Source organism: Tupaia chinensis, unplaced genomic scaffold, assembly GCF_000334495.1.
Source record: "Tupaia chinensis unplaced genomic scaffold, TupChi_1.0 Scaffold000600_1, whole genome shotgun sequence".
NCBI lineage: Eukaryota > Metazoa > Chordata > Mammalia > Scandentia > Tupaiidae > Tupaia > Tupaia belangeri.
In genome coordinates this window covers 251,784-277,027 of record NW_006160117.1, presented here as the reverse complement: position 1 = coordinate 277,027, position 25,244 = coordinate 251,784, and the positions used below count along the sequence as shown (strand labels likewise).

The following is a 25,244-nucleotide window of genomic DNA, read 5'->3' as shown; positions in this document are numbered from 1 at the left end:
ACACACACCTGTGCCCAATGCAATTTTCAAGCCACTGAGTCCAGGACTCAAACTGTGGTCAACCGTGTGGGATATGGTGCCTTAACCATCATGCCACCTGCTATCCTGAGACCATACTGATCTTAAATGAATAATGAGGAAGCTGCTGATCAAACCTGGAGTGCTGGGTGCCAAGGACATATGGCCACAGGGCTCAGTTCCACTCTGAGGCTACTGGAACAACGTCTAGCTCAATGTCCACTGAGCTCATGAAGCTCACGTGCCACATAGATTCTAAAACCAGAGGTGCCCACCAGAAATACGCGTACACGTTAGCAACATGTGAATTCAGTTTACTTTAATAACAAGACTTCCTATTCACTGAAATTTTCAGGTAATGGTGGCAACCCCAACTTCAAATCTTAGTTAAATGTTCATGATTTGAGACAGAACTATGAGGAAAACCCTGATCAATGAGGGTGAAACTCACATTTTGAGTATTAAAAATTAGGCAACTTTTTCCTGAACTGGCTACAAAGAACATTTCATTTTTCCAGTGGTTTGGCTGAGTGGCCTGATGTGTCTATCTGTAGACAAACAGCAACAAAAATCCCAGCATCTGATGAATGGATTGGAAAAGTGTGGTATATATACTCTATGGAATACTACTCAGCCATAAAAAATAACAAGACCCTGGAATTTGATAGAAAATGGTCAGATATGGAGGATCTATTGCTGAGTGAAGTAAGCCAGGCTATGAAAGAAAGATATTGTATGTATCCACTCAATATATACCGACTATCCGCACTCTATGATAGAGAGCAAAAAATTGGAGGACATAAAAGCAGTGAAGGTACTTAATGAGAATAGGACAGTGTGGAATGGGGGAAGTGAAGAGAAGAGGATAGAGAAAGATAGCAAGTGAACAATAGAGAGGCAGGACGTTAGTGAGAAACAGATATGGCTTATTAACTGTTGATGATGACATGTATAGTATTCTCAACTGGATTGGTCTGAGAAGTATTTCATGATGGGCAAAGTATTTTTACAAGCAAAATGAGAAATAGTGATTGACTGTTTTAAAAAATAATTAGAATAATAAAAATAATGATTGGGGAAAACATAGAAAAGATATTGAATGTTGAAGTGGGGAGATTAATGTCTCTATACTGACTGACATGCATGGCATTCCCTTTTGAAAAAACAATGTAATATACTGTAAAGTTATATGTAATCCAATGTAATATAAAGAAGATTATGATAATAAAAAAAAACAGCATCAAGCTGCTCAAATTACCCACAATCCTATTTGAACGCCCATCAGTAACATTACCCTGGTCTCCTTACCTTTCACCACATCGGCTACGTTACAGGTGGGATCAATACTTCCTATATGCTTAGGATGAGCTGGATTGGTGTCACCACCGAAGAGAAGTGCTAAACGAACACAAAAGGGAGGGAATTAAAACACAGCAGACTGGGATGGTCGAGCAGGAAAATATAGGAACTTAAAGTTTTGAAAAGACCTCTTTTCTGTAAGAGTCATTTTAGCATCCAGTGTCTTAGAGCAATGGAGTATATACAATTGATGGGTGAGAACTCTCCTGGCCAGGCCAGTGGAGGAGGAAGGACGAGCTCTAAGACCTGTCAGCTATAATCGGCAGGTTCTGAAGTAGTGGCACATGCCAGGTGCCCAAATCTTCCTCCTCGACCCAACGTGACTTGGATGAAGAAATCTGCTTTCATCCTTAGCCAAGTTTACCCACTTTGTCAGTGCTACTCTGCACATTTACTCTGACATTTGCTAAATATTTAGAACATGAGTCTGGACCATTTGGACAGGCCTGCAGAGTGTCTCCACTGGAAGCACTGCAAATGCCCTCATAATGGAGACTATTTTTCAGTGTCATGTATACAATTATTTGTTCAAGTGCTTTTACAAGTACATTCAGATGCTTTCCCAATACTTAAGATTGCAAACTTTTAGTTTTGAATAAAAGCCAAAAGAAGCCCTAGAGAAAAAAGCAATCTGTATCCAAATGTTTGTAAGTATTACTTATTTTTAAGTCAAGCAAAAATTGAGAATAAATTAGATTCCACAAAAGAATGTGTAGGTAAAAGAGGGGTCACTTTAAATGATCATAAATGATAAATGAAGGCATGAAGCCAATGTAAAACTTCTAAATGAGTAAGTGGAAGAAAAAATAGGCATACAAGCTTAATCACTTAGATGAAAACATGTACATACATATGCATACATACTTATTTAGGTCAGAAAGAAACTGTAGTTATCTAAGTAGTTTAGTTGCATAGTATTTAGGTTCTTTTTTTCCTGTAAGTTTCCTATAAATTGTCATGCATTTCTGTTTTTAAAAGATATGCACTTAAAATAAACCCACATTTTATAATTGCATAGCATTCACTCGTCCAAATAAATTAAATGAGTAAAACAAAGATGTGCTTTCCATTTTCTGATTCAGCATAAAGGATGAATTAAGTTATAGACATGTGGATGCTTTTTCTTAAGGATTATCAAATCACTGAAAGAGGCAATACAAAAAATAAGCCAACAGGGTTTTTTATTTTGCTAAAAAAAAGCCAACAGGGTTTTTTTTTTTCCTTTTTTTTTTTTTTTTTTTGGCATGGAGAGAATTTTCATTGGCTTTTTCACATCCGCTTATCCCCCTGAGAGCTGACTAAAACTCTCAACACAGGATTAGGGGCTGACAATCTCGCATAATCTGATTGCACTGATCACTGTGAAATAAAGGATTGGCTGCTCATATCGCCAGCTCGCCAGTTCAATATTACCAGCCTCAAGGTTTTACAACTAAGAAGGAAATCACACAGAGTCCTGGATAAAGAACAGACTCTCAGAAACATAGGAAAGTATTCAGAGATCAATGCCTGGCTGCCCATAAAGTCTGCAGTGGTCTCCACCAGGAACGTCAGGACAGAGGCTTTAAAAGGCAGGCAGTGGCCCCTTCTCTAACATGAGCATCACAAAAGCTTTGGAAGGATTTCTTTTAAGCAAGAATATTAATTAATAGCTTTTCAACAGGATTCACTTAGAAAAAAACTACTCTTTAGAAATGGACCTGCTATGGCTAAAAACGTAGGTCAGTAAACTCCAAGTGCAGCAACGGAAAACATTTGGGAGAGATCATTCTGGTTTACCTTTTCAAGACTGGACCAACAAAACGCAACTTACTGTGCTGGTTAATAAGCATGCGAAAAGAGATGCGGTTGGTATAAAACCGATCCAGAAAATATTGAATGTTACTGCTAATGAAAGGATCAAACCCAAACTTCTCCTTGTATTCAATCACTCCTTGTGCCATTGTTGGAACCACATCATTGTGTCTATTTCTGACTTTAATCAGAACTTGTAGAAAGCTGTGTGGGAGGGAAACAAAACGTGATCAGTCTTTGTATCTCGCAGGCTGATGCGCCGACTTCCCAGCTCCAACCCAGTACCAGTGATCCACTGGGACTTTCACAGGTAGAAATGTCAATCTCATTTTGTGCTACCAGCAAGTACCCACAGGAAACTAAAATATGACCTAAGTTTTTCCTTGAAATTTTCTTTCTATGGAAACGCTTCTTTCAGAGCTGCAGAAAATAAAAGGTTGTAGTAAAGAAAAAAATGCTCAAATACCTTTGCAGGAATCCGCTGACTTTTTGGATAAGTGATTACATATAATATAGGTTCTATAAATGTTTGTTGAATACAGAATTGCAGAACATATCAATATTTCTTCTGACAATAAATCTCCAAGGATTTATTAATGGAGTCTCAAAGCAATAGCTTCCACGAACAAGGAAATAATGTCAAACTGTTTAAGAGTGGAATTTCGAAATAAATTTCTCACAGCAGTAAAATATAGCAATGAGATAGAGAGAGAACAAAGGTAATTAAAATAAATGGATTCAAGTATTCTGGCATATTTTCATAAAGATACATAGGAAAATACTTTGGAATGGTAACTGAGAATGAAAAGACAAATCAGTCAATGGAATCATATTAAGAAAGTGGCATGCAAGTCAGCAGGGAAATAATCAAAATTAATCATCAAATTAATTGGGACTGCAGGCTAACAATTTAAATCACATCCCAATTTCCTTAAGATAAAAAAAAGGATTGAAAAAGGTAACAAGGTGAAATCAGAGACAATAAAAGAATATCAGAAGAATAAATATATACCCTTTGGGCAAGGGAGTCTGTTCTAAGCTAGAAACAAATGATATGAAGAAAATAAATGATGTGACTAGACAGAATTTCAGCAAGTCGATAGGGATATACATTATAAATAAACTAAAAAAATAAAACTGGGAAAACAAATTTGCAAGAGTTATGCCTAGTAAAGTATTATAAAAGAGATAAACTCCATCAGAAAACTAGACAAAGGATCTGACATCAATGAAAAATTCTCAGGAAACTCAAAGGCTAATAACTTCACCCTCACAAGAAAGGCAAAGCAAATAAAAAGAATGCAATCCTGGGTCAGCCACTGGTGATTAGGGCTGCTGGATGCCACATGGCTGACTGTGCTGTTTGAGTCCTGGACCCCAGCAGCTTCAAAAACACACTGTGCCCATGTGCATGCATGTCCAAAATCCTGAGAGAAGAATGAAGAAAAAGGGATAGCAGTGTGGCAGCACCCCCTGGCTCCGACACACACACTTAGTCCCCTGTGGGGAAGGATGCTTTCTTGCCTTTTCTTGCTTTTTCTCTCTCTTTCTGATGAGTACACATGCCCTATAATGAATTTTAAAAATTAAAACAATGTGATCCTATTCTCCACTCCTTAGACTGACAAAGAATAACCCAGAGCTGCTGAGCCTGGGAGCTTTTTTTTTTTTTGGAGAGGATTTTGCTATAGGGCGCGTGCGCTTGCCAGAGAGACAGAAAGCGAGAAATCACCCCCCAGGGGGGATGGTCGCACCGCAATCCCTTCTCCTCCATTCTCCTCTCGGGATCTTGGGCACGCATGCACACGCATCCGACGTGAGTTTTAAGCCACCGGGTCCAGGACGTGAACCGCGGTCGACTACGTGGGAGTCCAGCGACATAGCCATTATGCTAACTGCTGGTTCCCGAGCCTGGGAGTTTAACTGATGCATTTCTAGGGGCAATTTAATAACATATATCAAAAGCCTGAAGAAACTCCCACTTCTAGGAATTGATCCAAGAAAAGTAACTGGACAATGCAAACAGCTATATTTAAAAGCTGGTTTTTATTTTATTTTATTTTATTTTATTTTATTTATTTATTTTTTGTGGTGTGTGTGTGTGTGTGTGTGTGTGTGTGGTGTTTTATATTTATTATTATTTTTCTTCTAGACAGGTTCTCACTACATTACAATCCTCCTGCCTAGGCCTCCCAGGTGGTTAGGCCCATAGCTATGTTTTGCTGTGCCTGGCTCTTTCAGACAAGGTCTTGCTATATTGCCTGCACTGGCCACGTGAAAGTTGTTTTTTTTACAACTTTTACACATTTATAGTAGAAATAAAAGTACAAACTGGTCTAAAATTCAATAAGGGGTCAAATTGCATGCCTTATCCATAGATGGACTAATATTTTGAGCACTATGAAACTGTTAATGGTGTAGATCTATAATGTAGACACTAATGTTTTTGTAAAAAAAATACTTTACATATATAAAAACATGCATGCCTAGGAAAAGGTATGGATTGAAGTAACGCATCGACAGTGGTTGTCCCGTGGTGGTGGAAACTTAGGCTGTCTTTTCACTTATCTGAATAGGATTGTTTTTCTCCAGGATAAACTATTTCTATGATAAATACATACATAACATTGACAGTGGAGATTAATAAATTAACTCTAAAATGAGAAGACCACAATTATTCACAAGGAATTTTATAATGGACAGTTTATCCTTTATGTAAGTCTTTCCCACATATTCATATATGAATGTTACTAAAGTGAAACAGTTTATTATAGTAGAAAGGTGCCTCAACTTATCTCAAGAGAGGAGATACACTTCAATGGTTCAATACTCAGACTACTTCCTCAGTCTTCCAGGCTTTTCTATGCTCTGTCGCTATGAGCAAAATGCTTGCTCTCTAAGGTATTTTTGCTTTCCTAAAATGATTTCCCTTCTGATGATCCCATAAAACCTATACTGAACAAAAAAGGGTGCTACCATAATACTTGTTTATCTTCCAATCCTTTACCAAGATTATCAGACTTCTCAAATCCCAATTACCCTAATTAGCCAAGTGAACCTAGGCAACTCACCGCCACTCCAAGTGAGAGCTAGTGCCACAATGATCTTGGATTCAGTGCTGCAAAGCAGGCCTGTATCCATAAATTGCACCGGATTGGTAACCCACCCGTTCCAGCAACGGAGACAGGACTCCGGGAAAAGTTCAGCAGAAATATAATACCACGTGTTTCCATAAACCTGTATCTCCAAATTTGGAGCTACCACCAGTCCTAATTTTCAGTTTTTCAGCCAGAACAGTCACCAGCCAAGGCTTTTTGGGAAAACAAAGCTCCTGGACTTGATTCACTTAATATCGATAAAAAAAAAAACACTGCATCGAGGCTCTAACCCAATGCTTCCTCTTTCCACACTTTATAGATCTATTAGACAGTACACCTAGCAAAGTATAAAACGAGTTATGGGTTTTCCCCCCTTTATGCACTTTAATGTTTTGTTTATTGCTTACTTATTTTTTTAATTATTTGTATTATTTTTTTACTTAATTAATTTATTTATTTTTAAAAGTCTGCTGTAAGGCACATGTGCTCACCAGAAAGGGGAGAGAGAGAGAGAGGGAGAGAGCAAGTCACCAGGTCCAGGACTGGAACCACTGTTGGCCATGTGGGAGTCCAGTGCCTTAACCACCATACCACCTGCTGGCCATTCATTTTTATTTTTTAATTGCCAGAAGGGATGAGAGAGACAGAGGAAGAGAGGGAGGGAGAGAGAAAAAGCACCCTCCCCTGGGGAATGATCACACCATGATCCCTTCTCCAATCTCCATCCTGTCTGGATTTGGGGCAGCATGCACACATACATGGTGTGATTTTCAAGCCACTGGAGCAAGGACTTGAACTACACAGTTGGCCATGTGGGATCCAGTTTTCTTAAACTGCTAGGCTATGGGGCCCACCCTCCTTTTTCGTAAACTGCTAGGCTATGGGGCCCACCCTCCTTTAATGTCAATTTCAACTAAACCGTAGCCAGCTACTCATGGTTTAAACCAGCAGTCCTGGCAGTAGGGTACATGTAAGAACTGCAATAAAGAAAAGCGTATCTCACAAAAATAATAGTGTCTACACCATTATTAACAGTTTCATAATATTCATATTATTAGTCCATAAGGATAGGTCATGCAATTTAACCCCCATCCCTGTTGTTGGATTTTAGGCTGGATTGTAGTTTCCTTGCTACTACAAATTGGTGTTCTAAATAACAGCTTTTATGCAGACAGCACGAGCAAATAACGTAACTTCTAGGCCCAGCTCTGCTAATGAACTGTTATAATCTTGGATAAATCACATCTCTGACTTCCATTTTCTTCTCTGCGAATTAGAGGTCTGGGGTAAATACCTCCTAAGGTTGCTTGTATAACATGGTGTTTCCCTAGTTCTTTTCATAGAACACCTACATGTCAAGGGTTCAGTCTTAGCCTATGTGGACTAGGTACATGCAAAGAAAGGAATTTCTCAGCACCACAGACCTGCCACAAGCATTCACTTGTGTATACATGAACCAGGAGGAAATTAACATGAAAGAGAAAATCTTGGGGGGAAAAATCCACACCTATAGGTAGGGTTATTGTTTCCCCGCTGAATAAAAATGAAAAACAGAAATATTTTCCAACAGCTTGAGAATTCAGCAGTCTTTGTACACAACAGCAGCAAAATAATTTGGGTTGTTTATAGAAAGCACACTCTTTTATACTTCTCCAAAATAAAACCACAGTAGTTTTTCTGGGCTCAAACGTAATATTCTATTGAAATAAAAGAAATGATAAACGATCGAGTAGATAAATTCATGTGTATTTGGAGGCCACTGCATTCTTAAAACCACCACTAGATGGAACATTTACTGCAATATTTACAGTGAGGGCACAGTTTACCTTGAACAAAGTATTAAAAATTCAGTCATGAACCATAATTTGAAGTGTCATTATTCCCTTTGTATTAAGTTAAATTCTTCACTTGGATTTTTAAAAATGCAATGTTGAGTTATTACCCATTAAGAAACAAATGCTTTCATCCAAATCATATTTCTTAGGTCTTAAGGATGTGAGTTTCATTTACCAACACTTTTTTTTTCTGAGAGAGAGATTGGTGAGTGCACTCATCAGAGACAGAGAGAGAGAGACAGAGACAGAAAGTGAGAAATCAGCCCCCAGGGGAGATGGCCATGCTGCAATACCTTTTCCTCCACTTTCCAAAAAAACACTGCATCGAGGCTCTAACCCAATGCTTCCTCTTTCCACACTTTATAGATCTATTAGACAAAACACCTAGCAAAGTATAAAACGAGTTATGGGTTTTCCACCCTTTATGCACTTTAATGTTTTGTTTATTGCTTACTTATTTTTTTAATTATTTGTATTATTTTTTTACTTAATTAATTTATTTATTTTTAAAAGTCTGCTGTAAGGCACATGTGCTCACCAGAAAGGGGAGAGAGAGAGAGAGAGAGAGAGCAAGTCACCAGGTCCAGGACTGGAACCACTGTTGGCCATGTGGGAGTCCAGTGCCTTAACCACCATACCACCTGCTGGCCATTCATTTTTATTTTTTAATTGCCAGAAGGGATGAGAGAGACAGAGGAAGAGAGGGAGGGAGAGAGAAAAAGCACCCTCCCCTGGGGAATGATCACACCATGATCCCTTCTCCAATCTCCATCCTGTCTGGATTTGGGGCAGCATGCACACATACATGGTGTGATTTTCAAGCCACTGGAGCAAGGACTTGAACTACACAGTTGGCCATGTGGGATCCAGTTTTCTTAAACTGCTAGGCTATGGGGCCCACCCTCCTTTAATGTCAATTTCAACTAAACCGTAGCCAGCTACTCATGGTTTAAACCAGCAGTCCTGGCAGTAGGGTACATGTAAGAACTGCAATAAAGAAAAGCGTATCTCACAAAAATAATAGTGTCTACACCATTATTAACAGTTTCATAATATTCATATTATTAGTCCATAAGGATAGGTCATGCAATTTAACCCCCATCCCTGTTGTTGGATTTTAGGCTGGATTGTAGTTTCCTTGCTACTACAAATTGGTGTTCTAAATAACAGCTTTTATGCAGACAGCACGAGCAAATAACGTAACTTCTAGGCCCAGCTCTGCTAATGAACTGTTATAATCTTGGATAAATCACATCTCTGACTTCCATTTTCTTCTCTGCGAATTAGAGGTCTGGGGTAAATACCTCCTAAGGTTGCTTGTATAACATGGTGTTTCCCTAGTTCTTTTCATAGAACACCTACATGTCAAGGGTTCAGTCTTAGCCTATGTGGACTAGGTACATGCAAAGAAAGGAATTTCTCAGCTCCACAAACCTGCCACAAGCATTCACTTGTGTATACATGAACCAGGAGGAAATTAACATGAAAGAGAAAATCTTGGGGGGAAAAATCCACACCTATAGGTAGGGTTATTGTTTCCCCGCTGAATAAAAATGAAAAACAGAAATATTTTCCAACAGCTTGAGAATTCAGCAGTCTTTGTACACAACAGCAGCAAAATAATTTGGGTTGTTTATAGAAAGCACACTCTTTTATACTTCTCCAAAATAAAACCACAGTAGTTTTTCTGGGCTCAAACGTAATATTCTATTGAAATAAAAGAAATGATAAACGATCGAGTAGATAAATTCATGTGTATTTGGAGGCCACTGCATTCTTAAAACCACCACTAGATGGAACATTTACTGCAATATTTACAGTGAGGGCACAGTTTACCTTGAACAAAGTATTAAAAATTCAGTCATGAACCATAATTTGAAGTGTCATTATTCCCTTTGTATTAAGTTAAATTCTTCACTTGGATTTTTAAAAATGCAATGTTGAGTTATTACCCATTAAGAAACAAATGCTTTCATCCAAATCATATTTCTTAGGTCTTAAGGATGTGAGTTTCATTTACCAACACTTTTTTTTTCTGAGAGAGAGATTGGTGAGTGCACTCATCAGAGACAGAGAGAGAGAGACAGAGACAGAAAGTGAGAAATCAGCCCCCAGGGGAGATGGCCATGCTGCAATACCTTTTCCTCCACTTTCCTTTTGGGAAATTTTGGGATTTGGGGCATGCACGTACATGTGTCCTGTGTTTCAAGTCACTGGATCAGAACTTGAACCACAGTCGGCCATGTGGGAATTCAGTGCCTTAACCACTGTGACACCTGCTGGCCCCTACCACAACATTGTTTACCAGGATAATTTTATTTTCAGGTATGTGGTACCATACTTACTTATCCAAGACCTGTGGGTCCTCAGGGCTCTTGTTTTCATATTCTAAGAGTTCGAGAAAACTCTGCATGTACCTAAAAACAAAAGAGTTACTACATTAGTTGCTTACCCAACATCCATTCCTCCTTTCCCCCTTCCTAAGAGAGCTCCAAATTTTCACTCAGGTCTCTGTCACCACCCCTCCATACTGCCCAAATGATTCAGGGGGAGCTGAAGCCTCCACAGTTTCTGGGTGGCACCATTTTTTATCTCATCCTCCTTGTCACTAATTAGCAATTAGTTCAGTTGTCCAGGTCTAAATCTACCACTGTGCGCATTCCCTTGAACACAGAGATTGGCTCAGGAATGGGCATACTGCCTCAATGCCAGCCACTAAAATAAGAGGATTCTGGGAGAGAAAACAACTTGGCTCTGCTTTTGTACAGAAGGCTGGAATGGCTGCAGCTACTCTGCCACCAGGAGGGAATTCAGCCTGAAAATGAAGCCAACACCACTGAAAGCAGAGCCAGGATAGCCTCATGAATCTATGAATCAAACCAACATGGAAAGCTCATCTTATGGCTGGACCTTCTAATTATCTAAGCCAGGTTCAGTTGCATTTTCTGCTCCTTACAAACAAATGTATACACCAAGACTACAGTTTGATCATCAAAAAGTACACAGAAATTTTAAGAAGCATATGTGACACTAAAGTACATACCAAGAACTTAGAAACTAGAAGTAAAGAAGGTTCCTTTTCTGAGTTAAATTCATTTCATCAACATTTAATGAAAGAGAAGGGATGCCAGTTAAGCCCTCAGAAACAGCGTCTGGATTAAGAATAGCTGTGTATCTTACTCAGAGCCAGTACAAGAAATAACATGTCCAACACAGATCTGGAGAACAAGTGGAGTTGGACAGTCTTACAGCAATAATGCTGTGTAGGTCTGTGAGGTTGACCCACACAGGAAGGTTCCAGGTTCATATCCAGAGACCTCCCTGAACACCCTGGCATGTGTGTGTCCATAGGTCTCAGCTGGCTGAGACTGGAGGTAGACTGTGGTATGGGGATCCTGTTGGAGGTACCTCTCTGTCTCTCACTCTCTCTTTCTTGCTCATAGAAGAAATACATTATCTTTTTTAGAGGTTTTTGCATTAAGGCATGTACAGTCACTGGAGAGAAAGAGAGACAGATACAGTGAAAGGGAAAGTGAGAAATCAACCCCCTGGTGGGGGGATGGCCATGTCACAATCCCTTCTCCTCCATTTTCCTCCTGGAATCTTGGGCATGCATGCACACACGCCCAGCATGAGTTTCAAGCCACTGAGTCCAGGACTCAAACCACAGTTGGGCATGGGGGAGCCCAGGGATGTAAACACCACGCCATCTGCTGGTCCCAGAAATAAATGATCACTAAAAAAGAGATCTGAAGGGGACCAGCAGGTGGTATGGTGGTAAGGGCACCGGATACTCCCACATGGCCAACCATGGTTTAAGTCCCAGACCTGGTGGGTTACTTTCTCACTGTTCCTCTCTTTCTCTCTCTATGTGTCTCTCTCTGGTCAAATTAAAAATAAATGAATGAATAAATAAAAATTAAATAAATAATCTTAAAAAGAAAGAGAGAGAGAGAGAGAGATTGCTGAAGAACACAGAAAAAATGGGATCCAGAAAGCACATTAGTATAGCGGCTACATCTAGCCAGGACCTGCTGGATCTGGTGGCGATTCAGATATTCCAATTAGAGGTGTGTGATTTCTGCTTTGAGTCTTAACATGTCCTGAAAGAAATAACCTCTTATCCTGATTTATTTCTAACAATTAATTACCACTAATCCTATTAGCTATCTTTGGATAGAGAATGAAGATGCTCCAATAACTAAAAATCACTGTGACACGTATAAATACATAAAGAGGAATGACGTTTGATTCATTAGCCTCACGTGAACTTGAGACACCGCATCTGGTTCTAAAGTATATGCATTTTTTTTTTTTTTGCTATAGGGCACGGGCACTCGTGCACTCGCCAGACAGACAGAGAAAGACAGAGAGATAGAAAGTGAGAAATCACCCCCCAGGGGGGATGGCCACGCCACAGTCCTTTCTCCTTCATTCTCCTCTCAGGATCTTGGACACACAGGCACAAGTGCCCAGCGTGAGTTTAAGCCATCAGGTCCAGGACGCAAACCCCGGTCGACTACATGGGAGTCCAGCGACATAGCCATTATGCTAACTGCTGGTCCCCGCATCTCTGTGTTTTTTATTTAAAGTCTCTGGGCACATATGGCTGTGGAGTAGATACTGTTGAAATCATCAAGTCAAAATACCCTGGGAGGTCAAAGTCAGCCAAACCCAGTGATGCCTTTTGTCCTGCCGTGTGTAACGTACTTAGGCAGGTATCCCATTCTTTCAACAGTTCTTTAAGGAGCAAAGTTGTAGACCGGGATGAATCAATGATTACGCTGAGGCTTCTCGTCGGAAGGTCAAGGGAGCAAGGAAAACACACTGTGACTGCGGGACAGTGGTGAGGTCCACTGCCCCTTAGACATGAGACCCACTTTAAAAAGGGGAAGGAAATGACAATAGGCACAATCGTGAACTGAATTCTTAACTCAGAAGAGAAAATTGCTAAAGTAATAATAATAACAATTACAAGAGCACCATTAGGACAATTAATGAAATGAGAGCAAGTTCTACCTATTAGAAAATGTTACCGTATCAACATTATCTTTCCAGAATAATCACATTACGGTTTTCTATTTTTTAAAAAAGAATTATTTTTATTTGGAGCCAGCAGGTGGTATGGTGGTTAAGGTGCTGTACTCCCACATGGCTGACGGTGGTTCAAGTCTTCAACCTGGGTGCTTGCTTACTTACTTTCGCTATCTTCCTCTGTGTATGTGTGTGTGTGTGTGCACATATGTGTGCTTGTATGTCTTTGTGTCTTTCTGGTGAACACATGTGCCCTGTAGCAAATTTTTAAAATAATAATGATAAATAATTATTTTTACAAATAATTGTTTTATTTTATTTATTATTATTATTTTTAAAAATTTGCTACATGGCACATGCATTCACTAGAGAAAGACAGAGGTGGGGAGGTAGGGAGAGAGAAAGTGAGAAAGCAAGCCACCAGGTCCAGGACTCGAACTGCAGTCAGCCATTTGGGAGTCCAGTGCCTTAACCACCATGCCACCTGCTGGCCCCCACACTGTGGTTTTCTAAGAGTGGGTCCAAGGAGAGAGATGCTAAAGTATTTAGGGGAAAAGGGGCATGATGTCTACTTTAACCCAAACGGTTCAGAATAAAAGACTCTGTCATTATATATGCATGAGTGTGTATGCATGTACCATATATGGATGTACTAGAGAGAAAGAGAGAGAGATAACTGGCATGCCAGTATTTGGAATGGAGATGAAAGAGGAATGATGAAGATAAAAAAAAAATAGTCAAGACAGCAGTGAGTCTATACTTTGTCCGTGTTGTTTAGAACAAAAATACATTTGTTGGCGTCTGTCTCTGGTTCTAAGGAACTCCTTTTGATCACACCTAAGTTTATGCTAAGGAGGTGACTTAGGGTTGGTCACCAGAAAGACTGAGTAGTTAGAGGGTTGGAACTTCCAGTCTCCGGGGACCAGAGGGGAATGACGACTGAGCTCTGTAAAAACTCTTGAACAGTGAGACTTCAGATTCCAGATTCGGAAAGCACCCAGGTTTGTGAACACATGGTGGTGCTGCTGGGTGGTGCACCCAGATGGGGCATGGATGCTCTGGGCAATGCCCCACCCCATCCCCTGTTATACCTTGCCCTGTGCACCTCTCACATTCAGTTAAGTTGTGTCCTTTATAATAAACTGACAAAAACCTAAGTGCCTTCCCGAATTCTGTGAGTCAGCCTAGCAAATGATCAAACCTGAGGAGAGGGTCAGGGAAACCTGGTTTATAGCTGGTCTGTCAGAAACACAGGTGGCCCAGGACTTGAGACTGGCATGACTGAAGAGGGAATGATCTTGTGGGACTGAGCCCTTAAGTCATGGGGTCTGTGCTGACTCTGAGAAGTTAGTATCAGGATTGAACTGAATGGTTGAACACCCACTTGGTGTCTGGAAAATCAGAGATTGGTTATTGATTTTGGAAAACAGCACAGAGCCAGCAATTCACTTTGAAGCCCTGAAGTAATTTAGACATAATTGACTTACTACCACCAGGATCAGGGGATCTGATCTTGCCTCCCTAGAATTCCTACCCGGGTGGCTCCCAATAACGATTTTATACTTTCTGCTGGGAAATCTCTCAAGACAGTCTGGAAGCAATAAATTTAGTCTCATACAAGCAAGTCCTCGCTCTTCCTTCTGATGCAAGCTGTGAGTCTAGAGCACAATGCAACGACCATGGAAGCGAAGCCATGGCCACTGTCTCTCTGTGATCTCCTCTGCATTCCAAGGGCCCTGTACCTCACTGCCAGGGGCTGCTGCTTTTCTGGGAAAGGGATGAGACACTGTACCTCTTGGACTACTCAGTATGTTGCCCAGATGATGCATTTCTTATCCTTACAGATTTGTTACAATTAATATTACTGAGAAGTGGCTGTAAAATGTCCATTGTCTTTCAGCAGCCTGGCCTCCACTAACCCTCTAAATGCAAACTGATTAATTGTTCCATTCTCTTTAGCTTCGTCTACCCCATTCCCTTCCCCTAAAATGCTCTCCCTGTCACCTGTATATGTCAGTTCCACCTGCCCATCACGGGGCAGCATGAAACCACAGCTGACATTCTTCCCCCATGCCTGTGGCCCCATAGCACGGTGCTCGGCTTGAGAGCACTTACTGCATCTGGCCTCCCGAATTCCTCTGGCTGTCCTCGCAGAGCCTTCTACCAGAGCCTTCTGGACCTGCAAATGTTTCTCCAATTTATGCAAATCCCTTCCTAAAAACACACTGCCTACTCTTACATCCTACCACCCAGGATCTGGCCCTGCTGGCCTAGAAGGTAGTTTATCACACATTCAGCTTCCTCAATTGAGTAACACAGGCCTTAACATCAGTGCCTTAACAGATTTAAGTCACACTCTGTTAGGATTTTTCCATACTTTGTATAGGGTGAATGAAGCAGAGCAGGAGCTAATGTTTTTCCAATTTGAGATTCCCCTTTAAATGACTTAATTTGTTCTACAAGAAGTATTGTCTTTCGGGAACCAGCAGTTAGCGTAATGGTTATGTCGCTGGATTCCCACGTAGTCGACCGTGGTTCGCATCCCGGACCTGGTGGCTTAGAACTCACGCCAGGCGCATGTGCGTGCGTGCCCAAGATCCTGAGAGGAGAATGGAGGAGAATGGATTGTGGCATGGCCATCCCCGCTGCGGGGTGATTTCTCACTTTCTGTCTCTCTGTCTCTGTCTGTCTGGCGAGCGCACATGCCCTATAGCGAAAACCTCAAAAAAATAAAAAAAGAAGTATTGTCTTTCAGGAACTTCTTTTAAAAGAAAACTAAAAAGAGCAAGGCTGAGACTTGCTAAAACAAAAAAAAAGAAAGAAAGAAAGAAAGAAAAAAAGACAAACATCCTCCAGTCCTAACTCACACAGGCAGCCACGCTTCTATTGTTCTTGACTCTACTTTCTTTTTTTTCCCAATGAGCAATCACACCTACATCCAAAAATAAAAAAATTGTCAAGAAAGTGTATGTATAATTCACAAATACTTTCATTAAAAACTATTTTAGGGCCAGCAGGTGGTTAAGGCACTGAACTCCCACATGGCTGACCACAGTTCAAATCCTGGACTGTGGCAACTAGAAAAATCACACTGGGCATGTGTGTGTATGGCCAGAATCCCGAGAGGAGAATAGAAGAGAAGGGACTGTGACATGGCCACCTCTCCTGGAGGATGATTTCTTACTTTCCCTCTCTCTGTCTCTCTCTGGTGAGAGCATGCACCCTGAGCAAAAATCTTAAAAAAAAAAAAAAATAAGGCCAGTAGGTGGCATGGTGGTTAAGATGCTAGACTCCCACGTGGCTGACTGTGATTCAAGTCCCGAACCTGAGGGCTTGCTTTCCTACTCCCCACCACCTCTCTGGTGAGCACACGTGCCCTATAGCAAACTTAAAAAATAAATAAATAAAATAAAATAAATTAATTAAAAATTGTTTCAATTAAACAGTTAAAAAAAAAACCCACAAAACAAAACCCCACAACTTTTTAATTGCATGGAAAATGCAGCTCTCCTGGATGACACATTCTCAGACAGGCAGTATGTGCTCTTTTCCAAAGATCAGTCCCAGTGCCCAACATTCAGAGCACTGTGGGAAGATCCATTTGAAGCTACGTTATTTACTTACCAACTCTGAACCAACCCCACTGAAGGGCGGTTAAGCAAATTATCCGGCAGAAGATTGACTTCTCTCATTGTGTTAGCCAGTCGCACGGGGAGTTCCTTTCGCAGAAACATATATGAAGTTTTCTCACATGCATTATCTCTTCCTATTGAGAGATAAAAATATGCCGTCATTTGACAACTGAACAGATGGGAGGAATAACGTGCTCTCATAGTAGCACAGTTACTACTAGTCGGAAAGAGAAAATAGCCCTGTTACTAATAGTCGGAAAGAGAAAATTCAATATGCCTGCAATCTCTAGTTAAAATTTTATCCTCTGAAACAGCAAGTTGAAGAAAATAATTTAATTAGAAGAGAAAGAGGACATTTATTCCAAGAGGCAATCTTGAAAGCAGTTTTTACTTAACACAAATATGTTCCCAGCAGTAACCGGCGGCAATATAACAGTGACCTGGGATATAATCTGAATTTGTTTTCAAATAAACACCACGGGAACACAGCCAAATACAAAAGTAGCAGAACATATAAATCCACTCCTGTTTGTAGGGGTTTCCAGGAGGCAACAGATCCATTCATTCCACAAATATTCACCTACGTATGCCAACTGTTTCCTATAATTTTCTCCAAATGTGTTTCTTCAAGGACCACAAGTCTGCCACCATGGGAAGTAGCGACAGACTCCAGAGGCTCTGTGGTTCCAAAGACAGCGTATGGGGTGACACCAGCCAGGAAACCAGATCCCAGCTGCATGTGAAGGTAGTGGGATCTACTAAGGCATGTCTGATAGGGTGAGACACAGCATTGACTATACAGGAGGTCAGGAATCTTCTGGAGTTTGCCCAGAGGTTAGCTGTATATAAAACTTATTTATTTCAACTTTTATATTTTTTTTACTATGTTGCCGTAGGGAGCATGTGTTCACCAGAGGCAGAGAAAAAGAAAGAGAGAGCGAGATAGAGAAAAAGTGAGAAAGCACCCTCCCGGAGGGGTGGTCATCTCTATTGATTTAATTTTTAAGGTTCATTTCTTTTTTCAGCCAGCCTGGATCATGGGCACACATAAACTTGGTATACTCAGGGAGGTCTCTAGACACCAACTGGGAACTTTCCCATGGGGATTGCCCTTGTAGATAATTGTGTTTTAGCATTGTGCTACTGTCTGACCCCCTCCCCCTGAATTCTTTTTACATTTATTTGTTTATTTCTTCTGGGCGGGGGGTGAGGCACCCCCAACAGGACCTTCATGCCATCATCCATCCCCAGCATCAGCCAGCCAGGATCACAGGCATGCATGTGTCTGGCATGTACAAAGTCGCCCAAGAAAGTGAACCTGGGATCCTCCTATGTGGGTCCAATTGTGTTACCGCTGCACCACCATCTGGCCCCAGTGCATTAAATGTACATAAATAGGCCCCAACGATGTAAGAAAATAGCCTAAGTGATTCATTTTTAAGAACAACATAATGAAAATTGCTTAACCAGCTTACAGATGTGAGAACCCCAGAAAGTACACATTCCCAGGAAGCTCCTGAACAAATGAAACCCAAAAACAGCAGGTTACTCTTGAGAAATGACTTCTCAAGATGGTGGCTAGTCACCAGCCCTTTGGTCCTTTTTACTTCCTGGTTCTTTTCTCTCCTCGGGACATTTGGCGGGCCTTTTTTGTGGGCTTGTCCTGAGCCTATACATTTTGCAAGTCAGACAAGTGAGAGAAGGGGACAATAAATGCCTTAGAAGGAAATAATAAAACTTAGACGACACCCAGGAAGATTGTATACCCCACAGTACTCAGCCAGTGAGGAACTGGGGTAAGGACTTGCGCACTAGGGAATAAATTGTGTAATGTAAACATTTTGAGCGCGCCTTCCTCTCAGATACCTGATCTTGCAAGACCACCATTAAAGTCTCAATTCATACCTCACGTCTCTGCGTCATTCTTTGGTATTGGATGGGTGAGGCCATTTCTCATAAATGAGAAAGAAGGTACCTTAACCACCTGAAAGAGGACTCTTAAGCCTTTTCTCCTCACGCCATGTGGCCGTGTAGTCCTGGGACTAGTCTTGCCTGCACTGCCCCCTCCCTACCCTGCTGCAAACAGGATGATGGTTAGGAGATAGAGGACATGACAAAAAGGACATGAGCTTGGGCCAGTGCTGCAGACTGGTGGTTAAGGGAGCCAGATTCCACATGGCCAACCATGGGTCAAATCCTGCCACTGGCAACTTGAAAAACACACCAGGTACATGTGCATGCATGCCCCAAATCCTGACAGGACGAAGAAATGGAGGAGGAGGGATTGTGGTGTGACCATGCTCCACTGGGGGGGAGTACTTTCTCCCTTTCCCTCTCTCATTCTCTCTGTCAAGTACAGGTTCCCTTTGGCATTTAAAAAAGAAAAAAAAAGAAAAGACATGAGATTTGGGGACAGAGGTATCATTAAGCCCCAACTCCTCCATTCTTGGAGTGTCGAACATTTTATAAATTTCTTCACTTCTCTGACTCTTAGCTTCCTTAATCTGTACAATGGGAATAAAGCTGTAGTTTTTTAGAGACTAACTATGATAACACATATGGAACCTGACATGAAGCAAGTGTTCAACACACACTGGTCCTCCTTCCTCTCTCTGGCATACTGGTGGGGCCAACCCATCTCCCCAGCACTGGTGAGGTCTCCCTGAAGGCTGTACTGAAAGGGGAATGTCAGGGCCAGGCCCAGAGTGAGGGAAGCAGAGTTCATCTAACAATTTTCTCCTCCAAACTCTCCTTATTCTTCCACAGGCGATAAAGGCAGCATCCCAACCAGGGTCTTGATGCCATAGTCTACCCCAGCCAGTCCAGATCATGGGCATACACATGCCCAGCATAATCGGGGAAGTCAGTCTCTGGACATGAAACCAGAACCTTTCCATGTGTTTTGCCACTGCATTACCATCTGGTCCCTAAATCCAATTTTCTAGCACTTTCCCTCATGTTCTGGTTTATTCCTTTCTGCTCCCTACCAAATAAGACTTGAACTACAAGAACCCATTCTTGAAAGTAATCTGCAGAACCTTTCTTCCACACTGACCACAACCCCCTTTTCCTTTTCCAAAAAATGTAGAATAGAAGATCTTAAGTCTTAATCTGCCCCTCATGTCCTTCATTCTAAGTGAGCATACTGAAGGCCATCAGTAAATCTTTAACTAATCGATGACTCTGTCTTTCACTTTTGCCCTGAGCACTTTCTTGGCGATGAGAACCTTAATCCCCAAATACCCACCCCAAGTATGGGGGAAGGGAGTGTAACTTCCCAGCAATGACCTCCCCAGATCCACTCTAGACACATTTATTTGGCCTTAGACAACTAACATTTAAAATGGTTCTAGTTTTGATTCAAATAATACACATTATTCCTAAAACGTTCTCTATAAATTAAAACTTAAATGTACTAAAAAACGCTGATATTTATCATAGTGAATCTCACTGTAAAATGAAAGACTATATTATCTAAAAGGAAAATGTTAGATTTCATATATGAGGAGAAATACTTTGCATTCTGATTAAATAGAAAAAAAAATATTTAAAGCACAAAGGAGTCCACCAAATGGTGCAGGAAAGCGCAGTTGGAGTACTAGGCCAGAAAAATCACACCAGGCACATTCGCATGCATACCCAACATCCTGAGAAGAGAACTGAGGAGAAAGAATTGTGACATGGTCATCCCCCCAGGGGGTGATTTGTAACTTTCTCTCTCTCTCATGCATGGCATGCACATGGGCCCTATAGCAAACAAACAAACAGAAAGCACAAAAGATGTGTTGACATTCCCACTGTGGAATGACCAAGACTGCTTTTGGACTAAACCTGAGTCAAGCTCCTGAGCCCTTTTTGACTATGCCCAACCCTGGGCTCCATCTTGACTTCCTTAGTCTAGTTTTAACAAGAGTCATGGTAAGTCCTTGTAGCAAAAATTCCCTGCCATTGGTATCTGGAATCCATAGGGCTAGAAAGTTTCAGAAGGTAAAGGTTTTCTGTTTTAGGAAGGTAAAAAGGAGTGCACACTATATGCTGTGTACAGAGATACAATATAGTTTCAATTATTAATAATGTATATACATTTATACTAAGTAGGATAAGGACTATCATTTCTCTTTTTTTTTTAGAGAGATTTTTGCTAAAGGGCACACGTGCTTGCTGGAGAGACAGAGAGAGAGAGACAGAAAGCGAGAAATTGCTCCCCAAGGGGGAATGGCCATGCCACAATCCCTTCTCCTCTGTTCTCCTCCCAGGATCTTGGGCACGCATGCACACGCGCCCGACGTTAGTATTAAGCTGCTGGGTCTGGGAATCTAACCAAAGTCGATTATGTGGAAGTCCAGTGATATAAGCATTATACCATCTGCTGGTCCCAAGACTATCATTTCAAGTCACTTCTGGTCAGATGTTGTCACTCAATGAATTTGTGAAATATAAGAAAAAGAAATTAAATTTTTAGAGCTTTCTGGACTTCGGAATTCAGATAAAGGGCTGTGGTCCTGTAGGACAGTAACAACAAGGACAGCTGCTGGAGGGGGGCCTGGGTTTGCCTCTACTGGAGCACTTGCACACAGCTTCCTGAGCAAGGGCAAGTTTCTTTATACTTCTAAATCCTAGTGTAGAGACTAGGCGGTGGCACAGTGGTTACCCAACTAGATCTGCATTGGAAAGTCTTGGGTTTGTATCCAGGGACCTCACTGAACATGCTGGGGTAGAGGGGGAATGTGCACATGCCTACGATCAGGACCAACTGAGACTGGGGGTGAATTCCATGTAGGGACCTGTTGGGGGTACCTGTCTCTGTCTCTGTCTCTCTATGTCTCTGTCTTACAGAAGAAAGAAAGAAATGAACTTTAAAAGAATCTAAAAACTAAACTGGAGAGGTAACTGTTTATAAAATAAGAACAGCACCTACTTCATAGAGACTTGTTAAGGGTTAAAATGTACTTAACATTTAACAAGAATACAATCTTAAAGCGTCTCTGAGAGGGGAATCATTAAATAGCAATCACTAATGATGCCGATAAGGATTAAACAGCACAGCCTGAAACCACTGAAGCAAGATCAAACAGTCTGATAATTGATCAGCCCTGACAGAAGATTGCATTCTGGGTCAGTGTGGTCTCCTGGGCTCATTTGATGATTCTACATAATTTTAGAAATGATCAAAGTAAGCTCAGAGTCTCTCTACCCCTTTTTTTTTTTTTAAAGAGAGTTGTTTGCTCTAGGGCATGTGCGCTCGCCAGAAAGACAGAGAGAGACAGACAGACAGAAAGCAAGAAATCACCCCCCAGGGGGATGGCCAGGACACAATCCCTTCTCCTCCATTCTCCTCTTGGGATTTTGGGCATGCATTCCCATGCGCCCAGTGTGAGTTTAAGCCACCAGGTCCAGGATTCGAACCATGGTCGACTTTGTGGGAGTCTAGTGATGTAACCATTATACCATCTGCTGGTCCCCCATTCATTTTTTTTTAAGGCTTTTCTTTTTCAGATTTTGGACACGTATACACACAAGTCTGGAGAGAGACAGAGAGAAGGGAAAGTGAGAAATCAAGCCACTGGGTCTGGGATTTGAACTGTGCAGTCAGCCATGTGGGATCTAGCAGCCACCTTAACCTCCATGCCACCTGTTGGTCTAAAATGAATAAACTTTATTTTTTTAAGTTAATAAGTTATTTAAAATTAAAAAAAAAAAAGAATAGCTAGGACCAACAGGTGCCATGGTGGTTAAGGCACTGGGCTTTCACATGGCCAACTGCGATTCAAGTCCTAGACCTGGCAGCTTGATGATCACGCTGGACTCATGTGCATGTGTGCCCAAGATCCCGAGAGGAGAATGGAGGAGGAGAAGGGATTGCAGCGTGGCCATCCCCTCTGGGGGGGTGGGGGGGAAGGTGATTTCTCTCGCTCGCGCTAGCTCCCCCTCTCTCTCTCTCTCTCTTTTTCTGGCGTGCGCATGCGCCCTGTAGCAGAAACCTCTCCAAAAAAAACTAAAAAAAAAAGAATAGCTGGAAAAAAAACCCTCAGGTTTTGCCTCCTACATTCTAATTTAGCTTTTAGGGACAAATTTCTTTGTACTCAGATACTTTAATTATATGTCAGCCTAAACAGGAAGATAAGTCTTTTTTAGTTAAGTAATTAGTGAACCTAAAAATAAAATGAAATGCCTGATTTCTATAACCTTTCCGTGGCTTTCCTCATATACATTGAAAGCATTTTATGCAAGGTATTAGTGCTAGATACTTGACGTAAATCAAAAGATGCTAACAATCTTTTTGATTATAAATGTACCAATAAAAAAAAAAAAAAACACCTTTTGGTTTTTGAATGAAAAACCAAAAGGGTTCTTTCTGTTTTTGTAAGTCTTCTGGCAAATCGTATATTTTCCAGTTACTCTTTCCAACTACTTGACTTCGTTTTTCCCTACTTACTTGGCTTCTCTACATTCCTTAAGCTTGATTTTCTATTTTTATTCTGCATTTCTCTTTATGTCTCATCTTACTCAGATTTGCCAATTATGTTCTTCCCTAGTACCAGCTCGAAGATGACAAAGGGAGCAGCTGGGGGTGGGGGTGTCCTTGGAAAAATTGGATTTAGTGGATGCAGATTAAGTCATTAACTCAAATATACTCCAGTGTATTTCTTGAATTTTTCTTCCTCATTTGGTGACACTTCTAATCTTCTTCTGTTTGTTTGTTCTTTATACTTTGTCCTTTCATTGAAAAGTTGGAGACAGTCACTATATTTGCCAACTATATGATTTGCTTTGTTTAGAAAGTTTCCGTATAGCTTTATATTCATCAAGATGTGGGCTGAACAGACACAGAAATACAAGTGACTTTCAGTACAATCACGTGGTCAGGAGCATTTGACTAGTCACCTGAAAGCAAGAGTCATAGATTTATGATATTTTTTCCCTTTTTAAAAATTAACATTAATTGGGCATATTTGCAGGGGTACAATGTGATTTTCTGGTGCAAAATCTAGGTAATTAGTGTAAGCTTTGTGACTCTTTATACCCGGTTACCAGAAGCTTGTATTTCCGGCATGTCTTTAATCCTCTTTGCAACTAATTTACAGGAGGTAGGGAAAAAAATGGTTTTGTCAGTTAATGAAGCCACCTGAAAACAAAGCATCTTAAATTAACGCAGAGGGCTGAGGAAATATTTTGTGCTTTCTTCTGTCAACAGAAACAATGCTCCCTAAAATGTATAGTCTCCTCTGTCTTGAAGACAATCTTTTAAAAAAGAATTATTAATTTAATTTTATTTATTATAATTATCTTTTAATTTGACCAGAGAGAGGGGAAGTGGGAAAGCAAGCCATCAAGTCTGGGACTCGAACCATCATGCGCTGTGTGGGAGTCTAGTTCCTTAACCACCACGCCATTTGCCGGCCCCTGAAGATAACCTTTGTCCACATCTTTCTGCTTTTACCCTGGGGGTAGTTTGTGAGTGGCTGGGGTTAGTTTGTGAGTGGCAGTACTGAGATAAAGGAGTGGAAAGGGAGAGCAATAAATGAAAAAATTACCAGCCAGTCATCTAAAAAACAAAACAAAACAAAACAAAACAAAACAAAAAAACCAGAATGATCTAGCTCATCTGGCTTTTTTTCTTTTTTTTTTAAGTTTATTTACTTATTTCTTTCATGAGAAAGAGAGACAGAGAGAGAGTCAGAGACGACAACCCCAACAGGGATGGGTCATGGGAATGTGTGTGCCCCGTGTACTCAGGGAGGCCTCCAGACAAGAACCTGGAACCTTCCCATATAAGTCAGCCTTGCAGAGTATCACATTTTACTGTACTACTGTCTGACCCCAGTTCTTTCTAATAATGCTACTATTTGTTACCATCAACAAAATGCTTGAGTTTTTGATGTATTTTTCCCAGTAGCAATGTTGAAATGGGTAAAATATAACTCAGAAAATATTATTTTAGTAGGTCTCTTTGACTTATTTTCTCTAGTTGTATTTGCAAGATTTTAATCTTTTGAAACATTGAACTCAAGGATCGTAAGTAATTAATTCTTGAATTTATCAGGGATAACTAATGATTCATTGAATAGCCCTTCAAAATAAAAAAAACCTAAAGTATGAATGGGAAACTACCAAATGATTATGAATGCCCTTCAAAGGAAGAACTTTTTTTGAGAGAGATTTTTACTATAGGGCATGTGTACTTTCCAGAGAGACAGAGAGACAGAAAGTGAGAAATCACTCCTAGGGAAGATGGTCACACCGCAATCCCTTCTTCATTTTTCCTCTTGGGATTTTGGGCATACATGCACATACACCTGGTGTGTTTCAAGTCTCTGGGTCCAGGACTTGAACTGTGGTTGGCCATGTGGGAGTCCAGCGATGTAGCCATTACACCATCTGCTGGTCCCAGAAGCACTATTTTTTAATATTGCACTTACACTTACAAAATGTTTAACTTCATGCCCAGAAGTAGTATTTCACAGCCTTAGATG

The 25,244-nt window shown here is 40.8% G+C and overlaps 1 protein-coding gene across 2 annotated transcripts in view; it reads right to left on the bottom strand.

The window, feature by feature from the left end:
- Positions 1 to 16,899, bottom strand: part of PDK3 (pyruvate dehydrogenase kinase 3) — a 60,462-nt gene extending 43,563 nt beyond the window's left edge. For both annotated transcript variants that reach the window (XM_027775718.1, XM_027775719.1), the window contains exons 1-4: positions 16,763 to 16,899; positions 10,450 to 10,521; positions 3,191 to 3,375; positions 1,327 to 1,416 (exon numbers count right to left, since the gene is read on the bottom strand). In XM_027775718.1, the coding sequence (XP_027631519.1) occupies positions 1,327 to 1,416; positions 3,191 to 3,375; positions 10,450 to 10,521; positions 16,763 to 16,872 (457 nt within the window). In that variant the 5' untranslated portion in view covers positions 16,873 to 16,899. The remainder of the gene's footprint in view (positions 1 to 1,326; positions 1,417 to 3,190; positions 3,376 to 10,449; positions 10,522 to 16,762) is intronic.
- Positions 16,900 to 25,244: the final 8,345 nt, after the last annotated feature.